This window comes from Chiloscyllium punctatum, chromosome 3 (genome assembly GCF_047496795.1).
Source record: "Chiloscyllium punctatum isolate Juve2018m chromosome 3, sChiPun1.3, whole genome shotgun sequence".
Lineage (NCBI taxonomy): Eukaryota > Metazoa > Chordata > Chondrichthyes > Orectolobiformes > Hemiscylliidae > Chiloscyllium > Chiloscyllium punctatum.
Window position 1 is genome coordinate 6,975,703 of NC_092741.1, and position 21,929 is coordinate 6,997,631.

At 52.0% G+C, this 21,929-nt stretch overlaps 1 protein-coding gene across 1 annotated transcript in view; it reads right to left on the reverse strand.

Annotated features, from left to right (window-relative positions):
* Positions 1–21,929, reverse strand: part of btbd9 (BTB (POZ) domain containing 9) — a 195,129-nt gene that overhangs the window by 125,514 nt on the left and 47,686 nt on the right. Inside the window, exons 4-5 of the mRNA XM_072550147.1 lie at positions 17,888–18,152; positions 5,123–5,342 (exon numbers count right to left, since the gene is read on the reverse strand). Coding sequence (XP_072406248.1) covers positions 5,123–5,342; positions 17,888–18,152 — 485 coding nt within the window. The remainder of the gene's footprint in view (positions 1–5,122; positions 5,343–17,887; positions 18,153–21,929) is intronic.

Sequence of the window (21,929 nt, forward strand, 5' to 3'; positions counted from 1 at the left end):
ACATATAAAGTTAAAAGAGAAAAAAGTATAACATAGCAAAGATAAGTGGGAAAACGGAGGACTGGGAAGCTTTTAACAGCAGAGGATTACTAAGAAGGAACTACGCAGAGAAAAAAATGAGATACGAAGGTAAACTGGCCAATAATATAAAGGAGGATAGTAAAAGTTTTTTTAGGTATGTGAAAGGCTAAAAAATACTGAAGACTAAAAGTGGGCCCTTGAAGACAGAAACAGGGGAATATATTACGGGGAACAAAGAAATGGCAGAGGAGTTGAATTGGTACTTCAGATCTGTGTTCACTGGGGAAGACACAAGTAATCTCCCTGAGGTAACAGTGGCTGAAGGACCTGAACTGAAGGGAATTTAGATTTGCCAGGAAATGGTGTTGGAGAGACAGTTAGGTCTGAAGGTTGATAAGTCCCCGGGGCCTGATGGTCTACATCCCAGGGTACTGAAGAAGGTGGCTCTAGAAATCGTGGATGCGTTGGTGATTATTTTCCAGAGTTTGATAGATTCAGGATCAGTTCCTGCGGATTGGAGGGTGGCTAATGTTGTCCCACTTTTTAAGAAAGGAGGGAGAGAGAAAGCAGGGAATTATAGACCAGTTAGTCTGACCTCAGTGGTGGGAAAGATGCTGGAGTCAATTATAAAGGATGAAATTACGACACATCTGGATAGCAGTAACAGGATAGGTCAGAGTCAGCATGGATTTATGAAGGGGAAATCATGCTTGACTAATCTTGTGGAATTTTTTGAGGATGTAACTCTGAAGATGGACAAGGGAGATCCAGTGGATGTAGTGTACCTGGACTTTCAGAAAGCTTTTGATAAAGTCCGACATAGGAGGTTAGTGAGCAAAATTAGGGTGCATGGTATTGGGGGCAAAATACTGACTTGGATTGAAAGTTGGTTGGCTGATAGGAAACAAAGAGTAGGGATAAACAGCTCCCTTTCGGAATGGCAGGCAGTGACCAGTGGGGTACCACAGCGATCAGTGCTGGGATCGCAGCTTTTTACAATATACATTAATGACATAGATGATGGTATTAAAAGTAATATTAGCAATTTTGCTGATGACACAAAGCTGGGTGGCAGGATGAAATGTGAGGAGGATGTTAGGAGATTACAGGGTGACCTGGACAGGCTAGGTGAGTGGACAGATGCATGGCAGATGCAGTTTAATGTGGATAAATGTGTGGTTATCCACTTTGGTGGCAAGAACAGGAAGGCAGATTACTACCTAAATGGAGTCAAGTTAGGTAAAGGGGCGGTACAAGGAGATCTAGGTGTTCTTGTACACCAGTCAATGAAGGCAAGCATGCAGGTACAGCAGGTAGAGAAGAAGGCTAATAGCATGCTGGCCTTCATAACAAGAGGGATTGACTATAGGAGCAAAGAGGTCCTTCTGCAGCTGTACAGGGCCCTGGTGAGACCACACCTCGAGTACTGTGTGCAGTTCTGGTCTCCAAATTTGAGGAAAGACATTCTGGCTATTGAGGGAGTGCAGTGTAGGTTCACGAGGTCAATTCCCGGAATGGCGGGACTATCTTACGTTGAAAGATTGGAGCGGCTGGGCTTGTATATCCTTGGATTTAGAAGGCTGAGAGGGGATCTGATTGAGAAGTATAAGATTATTAAAGGATTGGACACTCTGAAGCATGTTTCCGCTGATGGGTGAGTCCCGAACCAGAGGACACAGTTTAAAAATAAGGGTTAGGCCATTTAGAACAGAGTTGAGGAGAAACTTCTTCACCCAGAGAGTGGTGGGTGTGTCGAATGTTCTGCCCCAGAGGGCAGTGGAGGACAAGTCTCTGGACACTTTCAAGAAAGAGATGGATAGACCTCTTAATGTCAATGGAATCAAGGGTTATGGGGATAAGGCAGGAACAGGATACTGATTGAGGACGATTAGCCATGATCATAATGAATGGTGGTGCTGGCTCGAAGGGCAGAATGGCCTACTCCTGCACTTATTGTCTATTGATTGACTTTGAAGCCTGCCAGAAGAGCTGATGCCCGAAACATCGATTTTCCTGCTCCTCGGATGCTGCCTGACCTGCTGCGTTTTTCCAACACCACACTCTCGACTCTGATCTGCAGTCCTCACTTTCTCCTGGACCACCCAGAACCTTCTGTCTCGTTATTCGCCCTGGTCTCTATACCAAATGGTTCCTTGCACAAGTGAGCACTGACGCAAAACATTCATTTAGAATCTTATCTATATCCTCTGGCTCCACACACAAACTACCACTGTGGTCCTTAAAGAATCTTATTCTTTCCCTGGTTATCCTTCAATGTACTGAGAAAATACCTTGGGACTTTCCTTTATTTTACCTGCCATCATCCATTCATATTCCCTTTTTGCTCTTCCTAATTTCGGTCTCCTCTTGCCCATTCCATATTCCTGTTGGGTTTCTGCTGCTTTGAGTCCTCGCTGTCTGCCATACGCCTCCATTCTTCTCTCTTCTCAGTTCTGTAAATCCCTCGACAATCAGGATTTGTTGGTCTCACCCTTCATCTTTTTTGAACCATGTTAGCCCAGTACTCACAGTGTGCTGGTTGAATACATCCCACTATTCTGACACAGACTTACTGAAACACATTCGCTCCCAGTCTACACTGGCCAGATTATCCTATCAAAACCCGCCTTTATAGAACATAGAACAATACAGCACAGAACAGACCATTTGTCCCTTGATGTTGCGCCGTCCTGTGAACAAACCTAAGCCCATCCTACACTATCCCATCATCATCTATTTGCTTATCCATGGATTGTTTAAATCTCCCTAATGTGGCTGAGTTGACGACATTGACAGACAGAACATTCCACACCCTTACCACTCTCTGAGTAAAGAACCTGCCTCTGACATCTGTCTTAAATCTATTGCCCCTCAAACTGCAGCTATGCCCCCTCGTACAAACTGACGTCATCATCCTAGGAAAAAGAATCTCACTGTCTACCCTATCCATTCTTGTATGTCTCTATCAAATCCCCTCTTCCCAATGATGGCTCAAAGATCAAAGCCAAAGGCTTGGCCATCTGCTTTCTAGTTTCCCAAAGAATTCTCGGAAAAACATTTCCTCAGTTCTGAACTATGATTTTAGACCTATTATTGTCTTTTTCCATAAAGATCTTGGATCGAATGGATTTTTAAAATTCATTTGTGGGATGTGGGTCTCACTGCCTGGCCAGCATTTATTACTTTTCCATTGTTGTCCTTCAGAAGGTAGTGGTGGTGAGTCAGAGTTAGAGAGTCGTAGAATCTGACAGCACAGAAACAGATCCTTCGGTCTTATCAGTCCATGTCAAGCTGCTGTCTTGAACTGCTGCAGTCCCACCTGCCAGTTATGACCTAATTTAAGAAGCTCTCCTGGATACATTTTAAGAATTCTGCACTCTCCAAATCTTTCACATGATGATGACTCCATTTAATGTTCGAGAAGTTGGAACCACTCAATCACTGCCCTATTACTGTATATTTCCTTGAAATTTGCCCACGTATCTGCTTTTCTATTTCTTTTGAACTGTTAAGGGGCCTACAGTAGGCTCCCAGTGACAAGACAGCCCCTATTTCTCATCCCTCCTTACCGCTGTAATGAATTCCCCGATCAAAACCGTGACAAAGCCTCCTCTTTTACCTCCTCCCCAGTCTCACCTAAATACTCTAGACCCTGGAATACTGAGCTGTGAACCCTGACCTTCTCAATCAAGTCTCAATGACAGCAATGTCAGCATACTCCCATGTTTTAATCTGTGCCCTCAACTCATTTGCATTGTCCATCAGACTCCTTGCATTAAAAATAAATATCATCCAACCTTGTCACTTTCCCTTGTGCCTTAAATGGCCTATAATTTCTATGCGTTCCTGACTCACTTGTTGTCTCATCTAATTTTGGCAATGCAACTCCCCTTGTTGAGACTTCTCTCTGGGGCCAAGATTGTTTGAACCCTGCTGACAGCACGATGCTGGTCCCATTCCTGTACAGGTGCAACCTGTCTGCCTTGTACAGGTCCTAGAAATCTTCAGCTCTCCCTCCTATACCATCTCTCTAGCCACACAATCAGATTAACTACACATTTCTGGACTCACTTACATATAGCACTGGGAGTAATTCAGAGATTACTACCTTTTTGAGTTCTTTTAATCTACTTTCCAGCTGTCTAAACGATACTTGCATGACTTCATCCCCTTTTCTACCAATGTCTTTGGTACCAATATGTACCACAATCTTTGTCTGCTTGTCCACCCCTTGCAGCTGCTCGGTGGCATCCCTGTCCCATTCACCAGGAAGCAGTCTACCATTTTGATGTTCTCCATCCCATCCCCAGAACACTATATAACACTGGTAATCAGAAATCTATCAATCTTGACCCAAAACATAGTCAAAGACTGAGCCTTCACAGCCCTCTGTGGAAGAGAAATCCAAAAGATCACAACACTCTGAGTAAAAACTATTTCTCAAGTTAAACCTAATTTTGAATAACAAAGTTACAGTTCATTCTTCAAACCTCTATCGAATACATGCCCAGTTTGTCCAATATCTCTTCATAAGACTTGATTCGGGGAACATGGTTACTGAACCATTGTTTGGTTTGATACAATGAGTGGCTTGCTGGGTCAGCTCAGAGTGAAGTTAAAAATCAACCAAATTGCTATGGGTCTAGAGTCACACAGAGGCCAGACCACATAAGCTTCTGTGTAACATAAAAAAACTTTTGCAGTCAATTTGTATGTACATGAAGAGAAAAGATTACCAAAGACACCTGAGGTCCTTGAGAGTCAGAATCAAGGGAAAATATACTGGGAGATGTAGAGATAGCAAGGCCAGTATTTATCGTCATCCCCAAATGTCCTCGAGAAACTGATTCACAATGATGTGTTTCAATACTTGAGGGCAATGTGCATCAACCATTTGACGTGAATCTGGAGACAGTGATGAGACTGACCAGAGAAGCAGAAAGGTATTTACATACAAAATTGCTTTCAGTGATTCCAGCCATTTTCATACACATTTCTTAATAATATTCAAATTACACAATGAGGACAGAAATGTATTTCCTGGGTGATTAGCCCAAAAACGATACAACTATTCCTTCCAAACCCGTCAGACCAAACTCACCGACTGTCCCTGTCCCACAGCAGCATGCGAATGTGATTCAGGATTGATGCCTGGCCTAATTTCACCTCGATCCCAGACCTACAATCCTCATCAATTGGGTGCCGGCAGAAGCCATGGTCAAGATCGTAATTCTGCGTGTCGCCATCAAGCAACGCTGCTTTCAGCTCGCCTCCAATAACCTGGGCTCCGTATTTCATGGCTGCAATGTTCTCTTCAGGAACTGGAAGAACAAAAAGATGCCACTGAATAAGAATTTTCAGTTCATCCTCCAAACAAAACCAACCAGGGAAAGTGAATCACATCAACAGGAGAACTTAGGAAGAGACAACGTCGACATCAGAAAGTGTCTGTACTTATGGACGACATCTGCGTCCAGTGTCCGTACTCACTCACCGTGTCCCCGTCCAGTGTCTGTACTCACTCACCGTGTCCCCGTCCAGTGTCCGTACTCACTCACCGTGTCCCCGTCCAGTGTCTGAACTCACTCACCGTGTCCCCGTCCAGTGTCCGTACTCACTCACCGTGTCCCCGTCCAGTGTCTGTACTCACTCACCGTGTCCCCGTCCAGTGTCCGTACTCACTCACCGTGTCCCCGTCCAGTGTCCGTACTCACTCACCGTGTCCCCGTCCAGTGTCCGTACTCACTCACCGTGTCCCCGTCCAGTGTCCGTACTCACTCACCGTGTCCCCGTCCAGTGTCCGTACTCACTCACCGTGTCCCCGTCCAGTGTCCGTACTCACTCACCGTGTCCCCGTCCAGTGTCCGTACTCACTCACCGTGTCCCCGTCCAGGGTCCGTACTCACTCACCGTGTCCCCGTCCAGGGTCTGTACTCACTCACCGTGTCCCCGTCCAGTGTCCGTACTCACTCACCGTGTCCCCGTCCAGTGTCCGTACTCACTCACCGTGTCCCCGTCCAGTGTCCGTACTCACTCACCGTGTCCCCGTCCAGGGTCTGTACTCACTCACCGTGTCCCCGTCCAGTGTCCGTACTCACTCACCGTGTCCCCGTCCAGGGTCCGTACTCACTCACCGTGTCCCCGTCCAGTGTCCGTACTCACTCACCGTGTCCCCGTCCAGTGTCTGTACTCACTCACCGTGTCCCCGTCCAGTGTCCGTACTCACTCACCGTGTCCCCGTCCAGTGTCTGTACTCACTCACCGTGTCCCCGTCCAGTGTCCGTACTCACTCACCGTGTCCCCGTCCAGGGTCCGTACTCACTCACCGTGTCCCCGTCCAGTGTCCGTACTCACTCACCGTGTCCCCGTCCAGTGTCCGTACTCACTCACCGTGTCCCCGTCCAGGGTCCGTACTCACTCACCGTGTCCCCGTCCAGGGTCTGTACTCACTCACCGTGTCCCCGTCCAGTGTCTGTACTCACTCACCGTGTCCCCGTCCAGTGTCTGTACTCACTCACCGTGTCCCCGTCCAGTGTCTGTACTCACTCACCGTGTCCCCGTCCAGTGTCCGTACTCACTCACCGTGTCCCCGTCCAGTGTCTGTACTCACTCACCGTGTCCCCGTCCAGTGTCTGTACTCACTCACCGTGTCCCCGTCCAGTGTCCGTACTCACTCACCGTGTCCCCGTCCAGTGTCTGTACTCACTCACCGTGTCCCCGTCCAGTGTCCGTACTCACTCACCGTGTCCCCGTCCAGTGTCCGTACTCACTCACCGTGTCCCCGTCCAGTGTCCGTACTCACTCACCGTGTCCCCGTCCAGTGTCCGTACTCACTCACCGTGTCCCCGTCCAGTGTCCGTACTCACTCACCGTGTCCCCGTCCAGTGTCCGTACTCACTCACCGTGTCCCCGTCCAGTGTCCGTACTCACTCACCGTGTCCCCGTCCAGTGTCCGTACTCACTCACCGTGTCCCCGTCCAGTGTCCGTACTCACTCACCGTGTCCCCGTCCAGTGTCCGTACTCACTCACCGTGTCCCCGTCCAGTGTCCGTACTCACTCACCGTGTCCCCGTCCAGTGTCCGTACTCACTCACCGTGTCCCCGTCCAGTGTCCGTACTCACTCACCGTGTCCCCGTCCAGTGTCCGTACTCACTCAGCGTGTCCCCGTCCAGTGTCCGTACTCACTCAGCGTGTCCCCGTCCAGTGTCCGTACTCACTCACCGTGTCCCCGTCCAGTGTCCGTACTCACTCACCGTGTCCCCGTCCAGTGTCCGTACTCACTCACCGTGTCCCCGTCCAGTGTCCGTACTCACTCACCGTGTCCCCGTCCAGTGTCCGTACTCACTCACCGTGTCCCCGTCCAGTGTCCGTACTCACTCACCGTGTCCCCGTCCAGTGTCCGTACTCACTCACCGTGTCCCCGTCCAGTGTCCGTACTCACTCACCGTGTCCCCGTCCAGTGTCCGTACTCACTCACCGTGTCCCCGTCCAGTGTCCGTACTCACTCACCGTGTCCCCGTCCAGTGTCCGTACTCACTCACCGTGTCCCCGTCCAGTGTCCGTACTCACTCACCGTGTCCCCGTCCAGTGTCCGTACTCACTCACCGTGTCCCCGTCCAGTGTCCGTACTCACTCACCGTGTCCCCGTCCAGTGTCCGTACTCACTCACCGTGTCCCCGTCCAGTGTCCGTACTCACTCACCGTGTCCCCGTCCAGTGTCCGTACTCACTCACCGTGTCCCCGTCCAGTGTCCGTACTCACTCACCGTGTCCCCGTCCAGTGTCCGTACTCACTCACCGTGTCCCCGTCCAGTGTCCGTACTCACTCACCGTGTCCCCGTCCAGTGTCCGTACTCACTCACCGTGTCCCCGTCCAGTGTCCGTACTCACTCACCGTGTCCCCGTCCAGTGTCCGTACTCACTCACCGTGTCCCCGTCCAGTGTCCGTACTCACTCACCGTGTCCCCGTCCAGTGTCCGTACTCACTCACCGTGTCCCCGTCCAGTGTCCGTACTCACTCACCGTGTCCCCGTCCAGTGTCCGTACTCACTCACCGTGTCCCCGTCCAGTGTCCGTACTCACTCACCGTGTCCCCGTCCAGTGTCCGTACTCACTCACCGTGTCCCCGTCCAGTGTCCGTACTCACTCACCGTGTCCCCGTCCAGTGTCCGTACTCACTCACCGTGTCCCCGTCCAGTGTCCGTACTCACTCACCGTGTCCCCGTCCAGTGTCCGTACTCACTCACCGTGTCCCCGTCCAGTGTCCGTACTCACTCACCGTGTCCCCGTCCAGTGTCCGTACTCACTCACCGTGTCCCCGTCCAGTGTCCGTACTCACTCACCGTGTCCCCGTCCAGTGTCTGTACTCACTCACCGTGTCCCCGTCCAGTGTCCGTACTCACTCACCGTGTCCCCGTCCAGTGTCCGTACTCACTCACCGTGTCCCCGTCCAGTGTCCGTACTCACTCACCGTGTCCCCGTCCAGTGTCCGTACTCACTCACCGTGTCCCCGTCCAGTGTCCGTACTCACTCACCGTGTCCCCGTCCAGTGTCTGTACTCACTCACCGTGTCCCCGTCCAGTGTCTGTACTCACTGAGTGTCTCTCTCTGTGTAGTGGGTGTACTCACTGAGCATCTCTCTCTGTGCAGTGGGTGTACTCACTGAGCGTCTCTCTCTGTGCAGGGGGTGTACTCACTGAGCGTCTCTCTCTGTGCAGGGGGTGTACTCACTGAGCGTCTCTCTCTGTGCAGGGGGTGTACTCACTGAGCGTCTCTCTCTGTGCAGGGGGTGTACTCACTGAGCGTCTCTCTCTGTGCAGTGGGCGTACTCACTGAGCATCTCTGTGCAGTGGGCGTACTCACTGAGCGTCTCTCTGTGTGCAGTGGGCGTACTCACTGAGCGTCTCTCTGTGTGCAGTGGGCGTACTCACTGAGCGTCTCTCTCTGTGCAGTGGGTGTACTCACTGAGCGTCTCTCTCTGTGCAGTGGGCGTACTCACTGAGCGTCTCTGTGCAGTGGGCGTACTCACTGAGCGTCTCTCTGTGTGCAGTGGGCGTACTCACTGAGCGTCTCTCTCTGTGCAGTGGGTGTACTCACTGAGCGTCTCTCTCTGTGCAGTGGGTGTACTCACTGAGTGTCTCTCTCTGTGCAGTGGGTGTACTCACTGAGCGTCTCTCTCTGTGCAGTGGGTGCACTCACTGAGTGTCTCTCTCTGTGCAGTGGGTGTACTCACTGAGTGTCTCTCTCTGTGCAGTGGGCGTACTCACTGAGCGTCTCTCTCTGTGCAGGGGGTGTACTCACTGATCATCTCTCTGTGTGCAGTGGGTGTACTCACTGAGCGTCTCTCTCTGTGCAGTGGGTGTACTCACTGAGCGTCTCTCTCTGTGCAGTGGGTGTACTCACTGAGCGTCTCTCTCTGTGCAGTGGGTGTACTCACTGAGCGTCTCTCTGTGTGCAGTGGGTGTACTCACTGAGCGTCTCTCTGTGTGCAGGGGGTGTACTCACTGAGTGTCTCTCTGTGTGCAGTGGGTGTACTCACTGAGCGTCTCTCTCTGTGCAGTGGGTGTACTCACTGAGCGTCTCTCTCTGTGCAGGGGGTGTACTCACTGAGTGTCTCTCTCTGTGCAGTGGGTGTACTCACTGAGCGTCTCTCTCTGTGCAGGGGGTGTACTCACTGAGCGTCTCTCTCTGTGCAGGGGGTGTACTCACTGAGCGTCTCTCTCTGTGCAGGGGGTGTACTCACTGAGCGTCTCTCTCTGTGCAGGGGGTGTACTCACTGAGCGTCTCTCTCTGTGCAGTGGGCGTACTCACTGAGCGTCTCTGTGCAGTGGGCGTACTCACTGAGCGTCTCTCTGTGTGCAGTGGGCGTACTCACTGAGCGTCTCTCTCTGTGCAGTGGGTGTACTCACTGAGCGTCTCTCTCTGTGCAGTGGGTGTACTCACTGAGTGTCTCTCTGTGTGCAGTGGGTGTACTCACTGAGTGTCTCTGTGTGCAGTGGGTGTACTCACTGAGCGTCTCTCTCTGTGCAGTGGGTGTACTCACTGAGCGTCTCTCTGTGTGCAGTGGGTGTACTCACTGAGCGTCTCTCTCTGTGCAGGGGGTGTACTCACTGAGCGTCTCTCTCTGTGCAGGGGGTGTACTCACTGAGTGTCTCTCTCTGTGCAGTGGGTGTACTCACTGAGTGTCTCTCTCTGTGCAGGGGGTGTACTCACTGAGCGTCTCTCTCTGTGCAGGGGGTGTACTCACTGAGCGTCTCTCTCTGTGCAGGGGGTGTACTCACTGAGCGTCTCTCTCTGTGCAGTGGGTGTACTCACTGAGCGTCTCTCTCTGTGCAGTGGGTGTACTCACTGAGCGTCTCTCTCTGTGCAGGGGGTGTACTCACTGAGCGTCTCTCTCTGTGCAGGGGGTGTACTCACTGAGCGTCTCTCTCTGTGCAGGGGGTGTACTCACTGAGCGTCTCTCTCTGTGCAGGGGGTGTACTCACTGAGCGTCTCTCTCTGTGCAGTGGGCGTACTCACTGAGCGTCTCTGTGCAGTGGGCGTACTCACTGAGCGTCTCTCTCTGTGCAGTGGGCGTACTCACTGAGCGTCTCTCTCTGTGCAGTGGGTGTACTCACTGAGCGTCTCTCTGTGCAGTGGGTGTACTCACTGAGCGTCTCTCTCTGTGCAGTGGGTGTACTCACTGAGTGTCTCTCTGTGTGCAGTGGGTGTACTCACTGAGTGTCTCTGTGTGCAGTGGGTGTACTCACTGAGCGTCTCTCTCTGTGCAGTGGGTGTACTCACTGAGCGTCTCTCTGTGTGCAGTGGGTGTACTCACTGAGCGTCTCTCTCTGTGCAGGGGGTGTACTCACTGAGCGTCTCTCTCTGTGCAGGGGGTGTACTCACTGAGTGTCTCTCTGTGTGCAGTGGGTGTACTCACTGAGCGTCTCTCTCTGTGCAGGGGGTGTACTCACTGAGCGTCTCTCTCTGTGCAGTGGGTGTACTCACTGAGCGTCTCTCTCTGTGCAGTGGGTGTACTCACTGAGCGTCTCTCTGTGTGCAGTGGGTGTACTCACTGAGCGTCTCTCTGTCTCTGTGCAGTGGGCGTACTCACTGAGCGTCTCTCTCTGTGCAGTGGGCGTACTCACTGAGCGTCTCTCTCTGTGCAGTGGGCGTACTCACTGAGCGTCTCTCTCTGTGCAGTGGGCGTACTCACTGAGCGTCTCTCTGTGCAGTGGGTGTACTCACTGAGCGTCTCTCTGTGTGCAGTGGGTGTACTCACTGAGCGTCTCTCTCTGTGCAGTGGGTGTACTCACTGAGTGTCTCTCTGTGTGCAGTGCGTGTACTCACTGAGCATCTCTCTGTGCAGTGGGTGTACTCACTGAGCGTCTCTCTCTGTGCAGAGGGTGTACTCACTGAGTGTCTCTGTGTGCAGTGGGTGTACTCACTGAGTGTCTCTCTGTGTGCAGTGGGTGTACTCACTGAGTGTCTCTCTGTGTGCAGTGGGTGTACTCACTGAGCGTCTCTCTGTGTGCAGTGGGTGTACTCACTGAGCGTCTCTCTCTGTGCAGTGGGTGTACTCACTGAGCGTCTCTCTCTGTGCAGTGGGTGTACTCACTGAGCGTCTCTCTGTGTGCAGTGGGTGTACTCACTGAGCGTCTCTCTCTGTGCAGTGGGCGTACTCACTGAGCGTCTCTCTCTGGGCAGTGGGCGTACTCACTGAGCGTCTCTCTCTGTGCAGTGGGCGTACTCACTGAGCGTCTCTCTCTGTGCAGTGGGTGTACTCACTGAGCGTCTCTCTCTGTGCAGTGGGTGTACTCACTGAGCGTCTCTCTGTGTGCAGTGGGTGTACTCACTGAGCGTCTCTCTCTGTGCAGTGGGCGTACTCACTGAGCGTCTCTCTCTGGGCAGTGGGCGTACTCACTGAGCGTCTCTCTCTGTGCAGTGGGCGTACTCACTGAGCGTCTCTCTCTGTGCAGTGGGTGTACTCACTGAGCGTCTCTCTCTGTGCAGTGGGTGTACTCACTGAGCGTCTCTCTGTGCAGTGGGTGTACTCACTGAGCGTCTCTCTGTGCAGTGGGTGTACTCACTGAGCGTCTCTCTCTGTGCAGTGAGTGTACTCACTGACTGTCTCTCTGTGCAGTGGGTGTACTCACTGAGCGTCTCTCTCTGTGCAGTGGGTGTACTCACTGAGTGTCTCTCTCTGTGTGCAGTGGGTGTACTCACTGAGCGTCTCTCTCTGTGCAGTGGGTGTACTCACTGAGCGTCTCTCTCTGTGCAGTGGGTGTACTCACTGAGCGTCTCTCTCTGTGCAGGGGGTGTACTCACTGAGCGTCTCTCTCTGTGTGCAGTGGGTGTACTCACTGAGCGTCTCTCTCTGTGTGCAGTGGGTGTACTCACTGAGCGTCTCTCTCTGTGCAGTGGGTGTACTCACTGAGCGTCTCTCTCTGTGCAGGGGGTGTACTCACTGAGCGTCTCTCTCTGTGCAGTGGGTGTACTCACTGAGCGTCTCTCTCTGTGTGCAGTGGGTGTACTCACTGAGCGTCTCTCTCTGTGCAGTGGGTGTACTCACTGAGTGTCTCTCTCTGTGCAGGGGGTGTACTCACTGAGCGTCTCTCTGTGCAGTGGGTGTACTCACTGAGCGTCTCTCTCTGTGCAGTGGGTGTACTCACTGAGCGTCTCTCTCTGTGCAGTGGGTGTACTCACTGAGCGTCTCTCTCTGTGCAGTGGGTGTACTCACTGAGCGTCTCTCTCTGTGCAGTGGGTGTACTCACTGAGCGTCTCTCTCTCTCTGTGCAGTGGGTGTACTCACTGAGCGTCTCTCTCTGTGCAGTGGGTGTACTCACTGAGCGTCTCTCTCTGTGCAGTGGGTGTACTCACTGAGCGTCTCCCTCTGTGCAGTGGGTGTACTCACTGAGCGTCTCCCTCTGTGCAGTGGGTGTACTCACTGAGCGTCTCTCTCTGTGCAGTGGGTGTACTCACTGAGCGTCTCTCTCTGTGCAGTGGGTGTACTCACTGAGCGTCTCTCTCTGTGCAGGGGGTGTACTCACTGAGTGTCTCTCTCTGTGCAGTGGGTGTACTCACTGAGTGTCTCTCTGTGTGCAGTGGGTGTACTCACTGAGCGTCTCTCTCTGTGTGCAGGGGGTGTACTCACTGAGCGTCTCTCTCTGTGCAGTGGGCGTACTCACTGAGCGTCTCTCTCTGTGCAGTGGGCGTACTCACTGAGCGTCTCTCTCTGTGCAGTGGGTGTACTCACTGAGTGTCTCTCTCTGTGCAGTGGGTGTACTCACTGAGCGTCTCTCTCTGTGCAGTGGGTGTACTCACTGAGCGTCTCTCTCTGTGCAGTGGGTGTACTCACTGAGCGTCTCTCTCTGTGCAGTGGGTGTACTCACTGAGCGTCTCTCTCTGTGCAGTGGGTGTACTCACTGAGCGTCTCTCTCTGTGCAGTGGGTGTACTCACTGAGCGTCTCTCTCTGTGCAGTGGGTGTACTCACTGAGCGTCTCTCTCTGTGCAGTGGGTGTACTCACTGAGCGTCTCTCTCTCTGTGCAGGGGGTGTACTCACTGAGCGTCTCTCTCTGTGCAGTGGGTGTACTCACTGAGCGTCTCTCTCTCTGTGCAGTGGGTGTACTCACTGAGCGTCTCTCTCTGTGCAGTGGGTGTACTCACGGAGCGTCTCTCTCTGTGCAGTGGGTGTACTCACTAAGCGTCTCTCTCTGTGCAGTGGGTGTACTCACTGAGCGTCTCTCTCTGTGCAGGGGGTGTACTCACTGAGCGTCTCTCTGTGTGCAGTGGGTGTACTCACTGAGCGTCTCTCTCTGTGCAGTGGGTGTACTCACTGAGCGTCTCTCTCTGTGCAGTGGGTGTACTCACTGAGCGTCTCTCTCTGTGCAGTGGGTGTACTCACTGAGCGTCTCTCTCTGTGCAGGGGGTGTACTCACTGAGCGTCTCTCTCTGTGCAGTGGGTGTACCCACTGAGCGTCTCTCTCTCTGTGCAGTGGGTATACTCACTGAGCGTCTCTCTCTCTGTGCAGTGGGTGTACTCACTGAGCGTCTCTCTCTGTGCAGTGGGTGTACTCACTGACCGTCTCTCTGTGCAGTGGGTGTACTCACTGAGCGTCTCTCTCTGTGCAGTGGGTGTACTCACTGAGCGTCTCTCTCTCTGTGCAGGGGGTGTACTCACTGAGCGTCTCTCTCTCTGTGCAGTGGGTGTACTCACTGACCGTCTCTCTGTGCAGTGGGTGCACTCACTGAGCGTCTCTCTCTGTGCAGTGGGTGTACTCACTGAGCGTCTCTCTCTCTGTGCAGGGGGTGTACTCACTGAGCGTCTCTCTGTGCAGGGGGTGTACTCACTGAGCGTCTCTCTCTCTCTGTGCAGGGGGTGTACTCACTGAGCGTCTCTCTCTCTCTGTGCAGGGGGTGTACTCACTGAGCGTCTCTCTCTCTCTGTGCAGGGGGTGTACTCACTGAGCGTCTCTCTCTCTCTGTGCAGGGGGTGTACTCACTGACCGTCTCTCTGTGCAGTGGGTGTACTCACTGAGCGTCTCTCTCTCTGTGTACAGTGGGTGTACTCACTGAGCGTCTCTCTCTGTGCAGTGGGTGTACTCACTGAGCGTCTCTCTCTGTGCAGTGGGTGTACTCACTGAGCGTCTCTCTCTGTGCAGTGGGTGTACTCACTGAGCGTCTCTCTCTGTGCAGTGGGTGTACTCACTGAGCGTCTCTCTCTGTGCAGTGGGTGTACTCACTGAGCGTCTCTCTCTCTCTGTGCAGTGGGTGTACTCACTGAGCGTCTCTCTCTCTCTGTGCAGGGGGTGTACTCACTGAGCGTCTCTCTCTCTGTGCAGGGGGTGTACTCACTGAGCGTCTCTCTCTGTGCAGTGGGTGTACTCACTGAGCGTCTCTCTCTGTGCAGTGGGTGTACTCACTGAGCGTCTCTCTCTGTGCAGTGGGCGTACTCACTGAGCGTCTCTCTCTGTGCAGTGGGTGTACTCACTGAGCGTCTCTCTCTCTCTGTGCAGTGGGTGTACTCACTGAGCGTCTCTCTCTGTGCAGGGGGTGTACTCACTGAGCGTCTCTCTCTCTGTGCAGGGGGTGTACTCACTGAGCGTCTCTCTCTCTCTGTGCAGGGGGTGTACTCACTGAGCGTCTCTCTCTCTGTGCAGGGGGTGTACTCACTGAGCGTCTCTCTCTCTGTGCAGTGGGTGTACTCACTGAGCGTCTCTCTCTCTGTGCAGTGGGTGTACTCACTGAGCGTCTCTCTCTCTGTGCAGGGGGTGTACTCACTGAGCGTCTCTCTCTCTGTGCAGGGGGTGTACTCACTGAGCGTCTCTCTCTCTCTCTGTGCAGGGGGTGTACTCACTGAGCGTCTCTCTCTCTGTGCAGTTGGTGTACTCACTGAGCGTCTCTCTCTCTCTGTGCAGGGGGTGTACTCACTGAGCGTCTCTCTCTCTGTGCAGGGGGTGTACTCACTGAGCGTCTCTCTCTCTGTGCAGTGGGTGTACTCACTGAGCGTCTCTCTCTCTGTGCAGTGGGTGTACTCACTGAGCGTCTCTCTCTGTGCAGTGGGTGTACTCACTGAGCGTCTCTCTCTGTGCAGGGGGTGTACTCACTGAGCGTCTCTCTGTGTGCAGGGGGTGTACTCACTGAGCGTCTCTCTGTGTGCAGGGGGTGTACTCACTGAGCGTCTCTCTCTGTGCAGTGGGTGTACTCACTGAGCGTCTCTCTGTGTGCAGTGGGTGTACTCACTGAGCGTCTCTCTGTGTGCAGGGGGTGTACTCACTGAGCGTCTCTCTCTGTGCAGGGGGTGTACTCACTGAGCGTCTCTCTGTGTGCAGGGGGTGTACTCACTGAGCGTCTCTCTCTGTGCAGTGGGTGTACTCACTGAGCGTCTCTCTCTGTGCAGGGGGTGTACTCACTGAGCGTCTCTCTCTGTGCAGGGGGTGTACTCACTGAGCGTCTCTCTCTCTCTGTGCAGTGGGTGTACTCACTGAGCGTCTCTCTGTCTCTGTGCAGTGGGTGTACTCACTGAGTGTCTCTCTCTCTGTTCAGGGGGTGTACTCACTGAGCGTCTCTCTCTCTCTGTGCAGTGGGTGTACTCACTGAGCGTCTCTCTCTCTCTGTGCAGGGGGTGTACTCACTGAGCGTCTCTCTCTCTCTGTGCAGTGGGTGTACTCACTGAGCGTCTCTCTCTCTCTGTGCAGGGGGTGTACTCACTGAGCGTCTCTCTCTCTCTCTCTGTGCAGGGGGTGTACTCACTGAGCGTCTCTCTCTCTCTGTGCAGGGGGTGTACTCACTGAGCGTCTCTCTCTCTCTCTCTGTGCAGGGGGTGTACTCACTGAGCGTCTCTCTCTCTCTCTCTGTGCAGGGGGTGTACTCACTGAGCGTCTCTCTCTCTCTCTCTGTGCAGGGGGTGTACTCACTGAGCGTCTCTCTCTCTCTGTGCAGGGGGTGTACTCACTGAGCGTCTCTCTCTCTCTCTCTGTGCAGGGGGTGTACTCACTGAGCGTCTCTCTCTGTTCAGGGGGTGTACTCACTGAGCGTCTCTCTCTGTGCAGGGGGTGTACTCACTGAGCGTCTCTCTCTGTGCAGGGGGTGTACTCACTGAGCGTCTCTCTCTGTGCAGGGGGTGTACTCACTGAGCGTCTCTCTCTGTGCAGTGGGTGTACTCACTGAGCGTCTCTCTCTCTCTGTGCAGTGGGTGTACTCACTGAGCGTCTCTCTCTCTCTGTGCAGTGGGTGTACTCACTGAGCGTCTCTCCCTGTGCAGTGGGTGTACTCACTGAGCGTCTCTCTCTGTGCAGTGGGTGTACTCACTGAGCGTCTCTCTCTGTGTGCAGTGGGTGTACTCACTGAGCGTCTCTCTCTGTGCAGGGGGTGTACTCACTGAGCGTCTCTCTCTGTGTGCAGGGGGTGTACTCACTGAGCGTCTCTCTCTCTCTCTCTGTGCAGGGGGTGTACTCACTGAGCGTCTCTCTCTCTCTCTCTGTGCAGGGGGTGTACTCACTGAGCGTCTCTCTCTGTGCAGGGGGTGTACTCACTGAGCGTCTCTCTCTGTGCAGTGGGTGTACTCACTGAGCGTCTCTCTCTCTCTCTCTCTGGGCAGGGGGTGTACTCACTGAGCGTCTCTCTCTGTGTGCAGGGGGTGTACTCACTGAGCGTCTCTCTCTCTCTCTCTGTTCAGGGGGTGTACTCACTGAGCGTCTCTCTCTCTGGGCAGGGGGTGTACTCACTGAGCGTCTCTCTCTCTCTGTTCAGGGGGTGTACTCACTGAGCGTCTCTCTCTCTCTGTGCAGTGGGTGTACTCACTGAGCGTCTCTCTCTCTCTGGGCAGGGGGTGTACTCACTGAGCGTCTCTCTCTGTGTGCAGGGGGTGTACTCACTGAGCGTCTCTCTCTCTCTCTCTGTTCAGGGGGTGTACTCACTGAGCGTCTCTCTCTCTGGGCAGGGGGTGTACTCACTGAGCGTCTCTCTCTCTCTGTTCAGGGGGTGTACTCACTGAGCGTCTCTCTCTCTCTGTGCAGTGGGTGTACTCACTGAGCGTCTCTCTCTCTCTCTGGGCAGGGGGTGTACTCACTGAGCGTCTCTCTCTGTGTGCAGGGGGTGTACTCACTGAGCGTCTCTCTCTGTGCAGGGGGTGTACTCACTGAGCGTCTCTCTCTCTCTGTGCAGTGGGTGTACTCACTGAGCGTCTCTCTCTGGGCAGGGGGTGTACTCACTGAGCGTCTCTCTCTGTGTGCAGGGGGTGTACTCACTGAGCGTCTCTCTCTGTGCAGGGGGTGTACTCACTGAGCGTCTCTCTCTCTCTGTGCAGTGGGTGTACTCACTGAGCGTCTCTCTCTGTGCAGTGGGTGTACTCACTGACCATCTCTGTGTGCAGTGGGTGTACTCACTGAGCATTCCCCTGTAGTTCAGCTCCATATCACGACTCTCTGACCGAATCTTGATGGCATCTAAAATGGTATCTGCAGACAGCAGACCTTCCGGCCTTACAACATTCAGCAGTTCTGTTAAACTCATTAAGGGTAGACGGACTGCTTTCATAATCTCCTCATGTTTCTCCTTTGGATTGAGTTTACACCAGTCCATTAAAGCCAGGAAAATGTCCTTCTCTGCAGCAGCAAAAGAATCTCGCGAGACAACATTGAGCAGGGCTGCCTGTGGGGAAATACACAGTAAACCCTTTGGTTACAACACATGGGTAAATTGACTGGGCATCTCTATCATTTCTATATGGATGAATAAGCTGTTCATTTATCATAATATTGAGTTTGATAAAAAGGCCACTCATCAAAGCACTTAATAACCACAGATTAGTCTTGCTCAGGTCTCCAGATCTGTTTTATTGAAGAAAATTAGCCAGCAGTGTGGGACTGGTTTTAAATTCACTTGTCAGAGGGCCGAGTACCAGGATGAAACATTTCAGAGGAAACTAAGGTGATTGGGGAGGATGGAAGAGTCAAACTGCACTGGAATGGACAATAATTCAGAAATACAAGGCATTAGAAGGGAGCACATCTGAGGTGGTCTTCGATGGGTTTGCAGTGAATATGCTTCAGTCTTTAGTCTGTGATAAGTAATGTTGTGTGAGTTGCAGAGACAATTTAGTGTTGAAGACCTTGACAAACTGACAATAACAGAGAGAGGGTTCAATCAGGATTGAAAAGGAATTTAATATCCCTGTACAGAAAGATTGGAAGGGAAATATGAAGGATACTTATCATTATTGATCATAGATCTTTTACAACTTTGGACGGATGAGGAAGATGAGGGAAGAAAGACAATGCGTTGCTCAGAATTAAGGAAGATTCACTGAACGATGATGCTGCTGCGTGTCTATTAGTGGACCAAATAGCAGGAAGGAGATGGAGTTGTTGTGATTCTGTTCCCCGAGCTGGGAATTTGTCTTGCAGACGTTTCGTCCCCTGTCTAGGTGACATCCTCAGTGCTTGGGAGCCTCCTGTGAAGCGCTTCTGTGCTGTTTCCTCCGGTATTTATAGTGGCCTGTCTCTGCCGCTTCCGGTTGTCAGTTCGAGCTGTCCGCTGTAGTGGCCGGTATATTGGGTCCAGGTCGATGTGTTTGTTGATAGAGTCCGTGGATGAGTGCCATGCCTCTAGGAATTCCCTGGCTGTTCTCTGTTTGGCTTGCCCTATAATGGTAGTGTTGTACCAGTCGAATTCATGTTGCTTGTCGTCTGTGTGTGTGGCTACTAAGGATAGCTGGTTGTATCGTTTCGTGGCTAGTTGGTGTTCGTGTATACGGATCGTTAACTGTCTTCCTGTTTGTCCGATGTAGTGTTTTGTGCAGTCCTTGCATGGGATTTTGTACACTACATTAGTTTTGATCATGTTGGGTATCGGGTCCTTCGTTCTGGTGAGTTGTTGTCTGAGCGTGGCTGTTGGTTTGTGTGCTGTTATGAGTCCTAGTGGTCGCAGTAGTCTGGCTGTCAGTTCAGAAATGCTCCTGATGTATGGTAGTGTGGCTAGTCCTTTAGGTTGCGGCATGTCCTCGTTCCGTTGTCTCTCCCTTAGGCATTTGTTGATGAAATTGCGAGGGTATCCGTTTTTGGCGAATACTTTGTATAGGTGTACCTCTTCCTCTTTTTGTAGTTCTGGTGTGCTGCAGTGTGTTGTGGCCCTTTTGAATAGTGTCCTGATGCAACTTCGTTTGTGTGTGTTGGGGTGGTTGCTTTCATAGTTTAGGACTTGGTCTGTGTGTGTGGCTTTCCTGTAAACCTTTGTGGTGAATTCTCCGTTCGGTGTTCTCTGTACCACCACGTCTAGGAATGGGAGTTGGTTGTCCTTTGCTTCCTCTCCAGTGAATCGGATTCCTGTGAGTGTGGCGTTGATGATCTGGTGTGTGTTCTCTATTTCTGTATTTTTAATTATTACAACGGTGTCATCCGCGTATCTGACCCAGAGTTTGGGGTGAATTTGTGGGAAGACTGTTTGTTCTAACCTTTGCATTACTGCTTCTGCTATGAGTCCAGAGATCGGTGAGCCCATGGGTGTTCCGTTGATTTGTTCGTATATTTGGGTGTTGAATGTGAAATGTGTTGTGAGGCACAAGTCCAGTAGTTTAAGTATGCCGTCTTTGTTGATAGGTTCAACATCCTGTTGTCTGTTATGTCTGTCCAGCAGGTTGGCTATTGTTTCTTTGGCTAGTGTTTTGTCGATAGAGGTGAACAGTGCCATTACATCGAATGAGATCATAGTTTCTTCCTTGTCTATGTGTATATTTCTGATGATGTCCAAGAATTCCTGTGTCGATTGTATAGATTGTCTGGATCCACTGATCAGGTGTTTCAGTTTCTGCTGTAGTTCTTTGGCCAGTTTGTGTGATGGTGTCCCTGGTAGTGATACTATGGGTCTGAGTGGGATGTCTGGTTTGTGCACTTTGGGTAGTCCATAGTATCTGGGGGTGCTGTTGCTTTCAGGTTAGGAAAGCCACTCACACAGACCAAGTCCTAAACTATGAAAGCAACCACCCCAACACACACAAAAAAAGTTGCATCAAGACACTGTTCAAAAGGGCCACAACACACTGCAGCACACCAGAACTACAAAAAGAGGAAGAGGAACACCTATACAATGTATTCGCCAAAAACGGATACCCTCGCAATTTCATCAACAAATGCCTAAGGGAGAGACAACGGAACGAGGACATGCCGCAACCTAAAGGACTAGCCACACTACCATACATCAGGAGCATTTCTGAACTGACAGCCAGACTACTGCGACCACTAGGACTCATAACAGCACACAAACCAACAGCCACTCTCAGACAACAACTCACCAGAACGAAGGACCCGATACCCAACATGATCAAAACTAATGTAGTGTACAAAATCCCATGCAAGGACTGCAGAAAACACTACATAGGACAAACAGGAAGACAGTTAACTATCCGTATACACGAACACCAACTAGCCACAAAAAGACACGACCAGCTATCCTTAGTAGCCACACACACAGACGACAAGCAACATGAATTCGACTGGGACAACACTACTATTATAGGACAAGCCAAACAGAGAACAGCCAGGGAATTCCTAGAGGCATGGCACTCATCCACAGATTCAATCAATAAGCACATCGACCTGGACCCAATATACCAGCCACGACAGCGGACAGCTCGAACTGACAACCGGAAGCGGCAGAGACAGGCCACTATAAATGCCGGAGGAAACATCACAGAAGTGCTTCACAGGAGGCTCCCAAGCACTGAGAATGTCACCTAGACAGGGGACGAAATGTCTGCAACACAAAGTCCCAGCTCGGCGAACAGAACCACAACAACGAGCACCCGAGCTACAAATCTTCTCACAAACCTTGACGGAGATGGAGAAGCAAACTGGTAGATAAAATAAGGAAAAATACAAGAATGTCAACTTCAACTGAGCAGAAAGAGGGGGAAGCAGCAAAAGGATAGAATAGAGAGGGAAGTTCTCGTCTGACAGTGGCAATCTCTGGCATCTGCTGATTAGGAGAACAAACCAAAGAGTGATCCCACAGGAAAGTGGTGAGTTGATTGGTTTGGAATGTTTTAAAAACTTAAGATTAACTGAGAAACAACAGGAATTAGTGAAAGTCAGGGCCAATCTAACAGAATAATGTAAGGAAACACCCGAAGAGGAGTGGGACCAGCATCCTTTCAGGGAAGTCTTCAAGCGCTGTGGGGAGGTTTCAACTAACTTGGCAGGAGTAAGGAACACCCTGAGATTCAGCTCAGAAGGGGGAGTTAGAAGAGACAGCAATTGAGTCGGGAATTATAAGCCAGTTAAGGCACTAGGGAGCTTGACAAGTTCGGGAGATATTTATTCTAATGCAAGGAGCCTGACAAATAAGGCAGATGAGTTGAGAGCACAAATTAACTCATGGGAATATGATGATATTGTTATAACTGAGACATGGTCACGATTGGCAGGATATAGG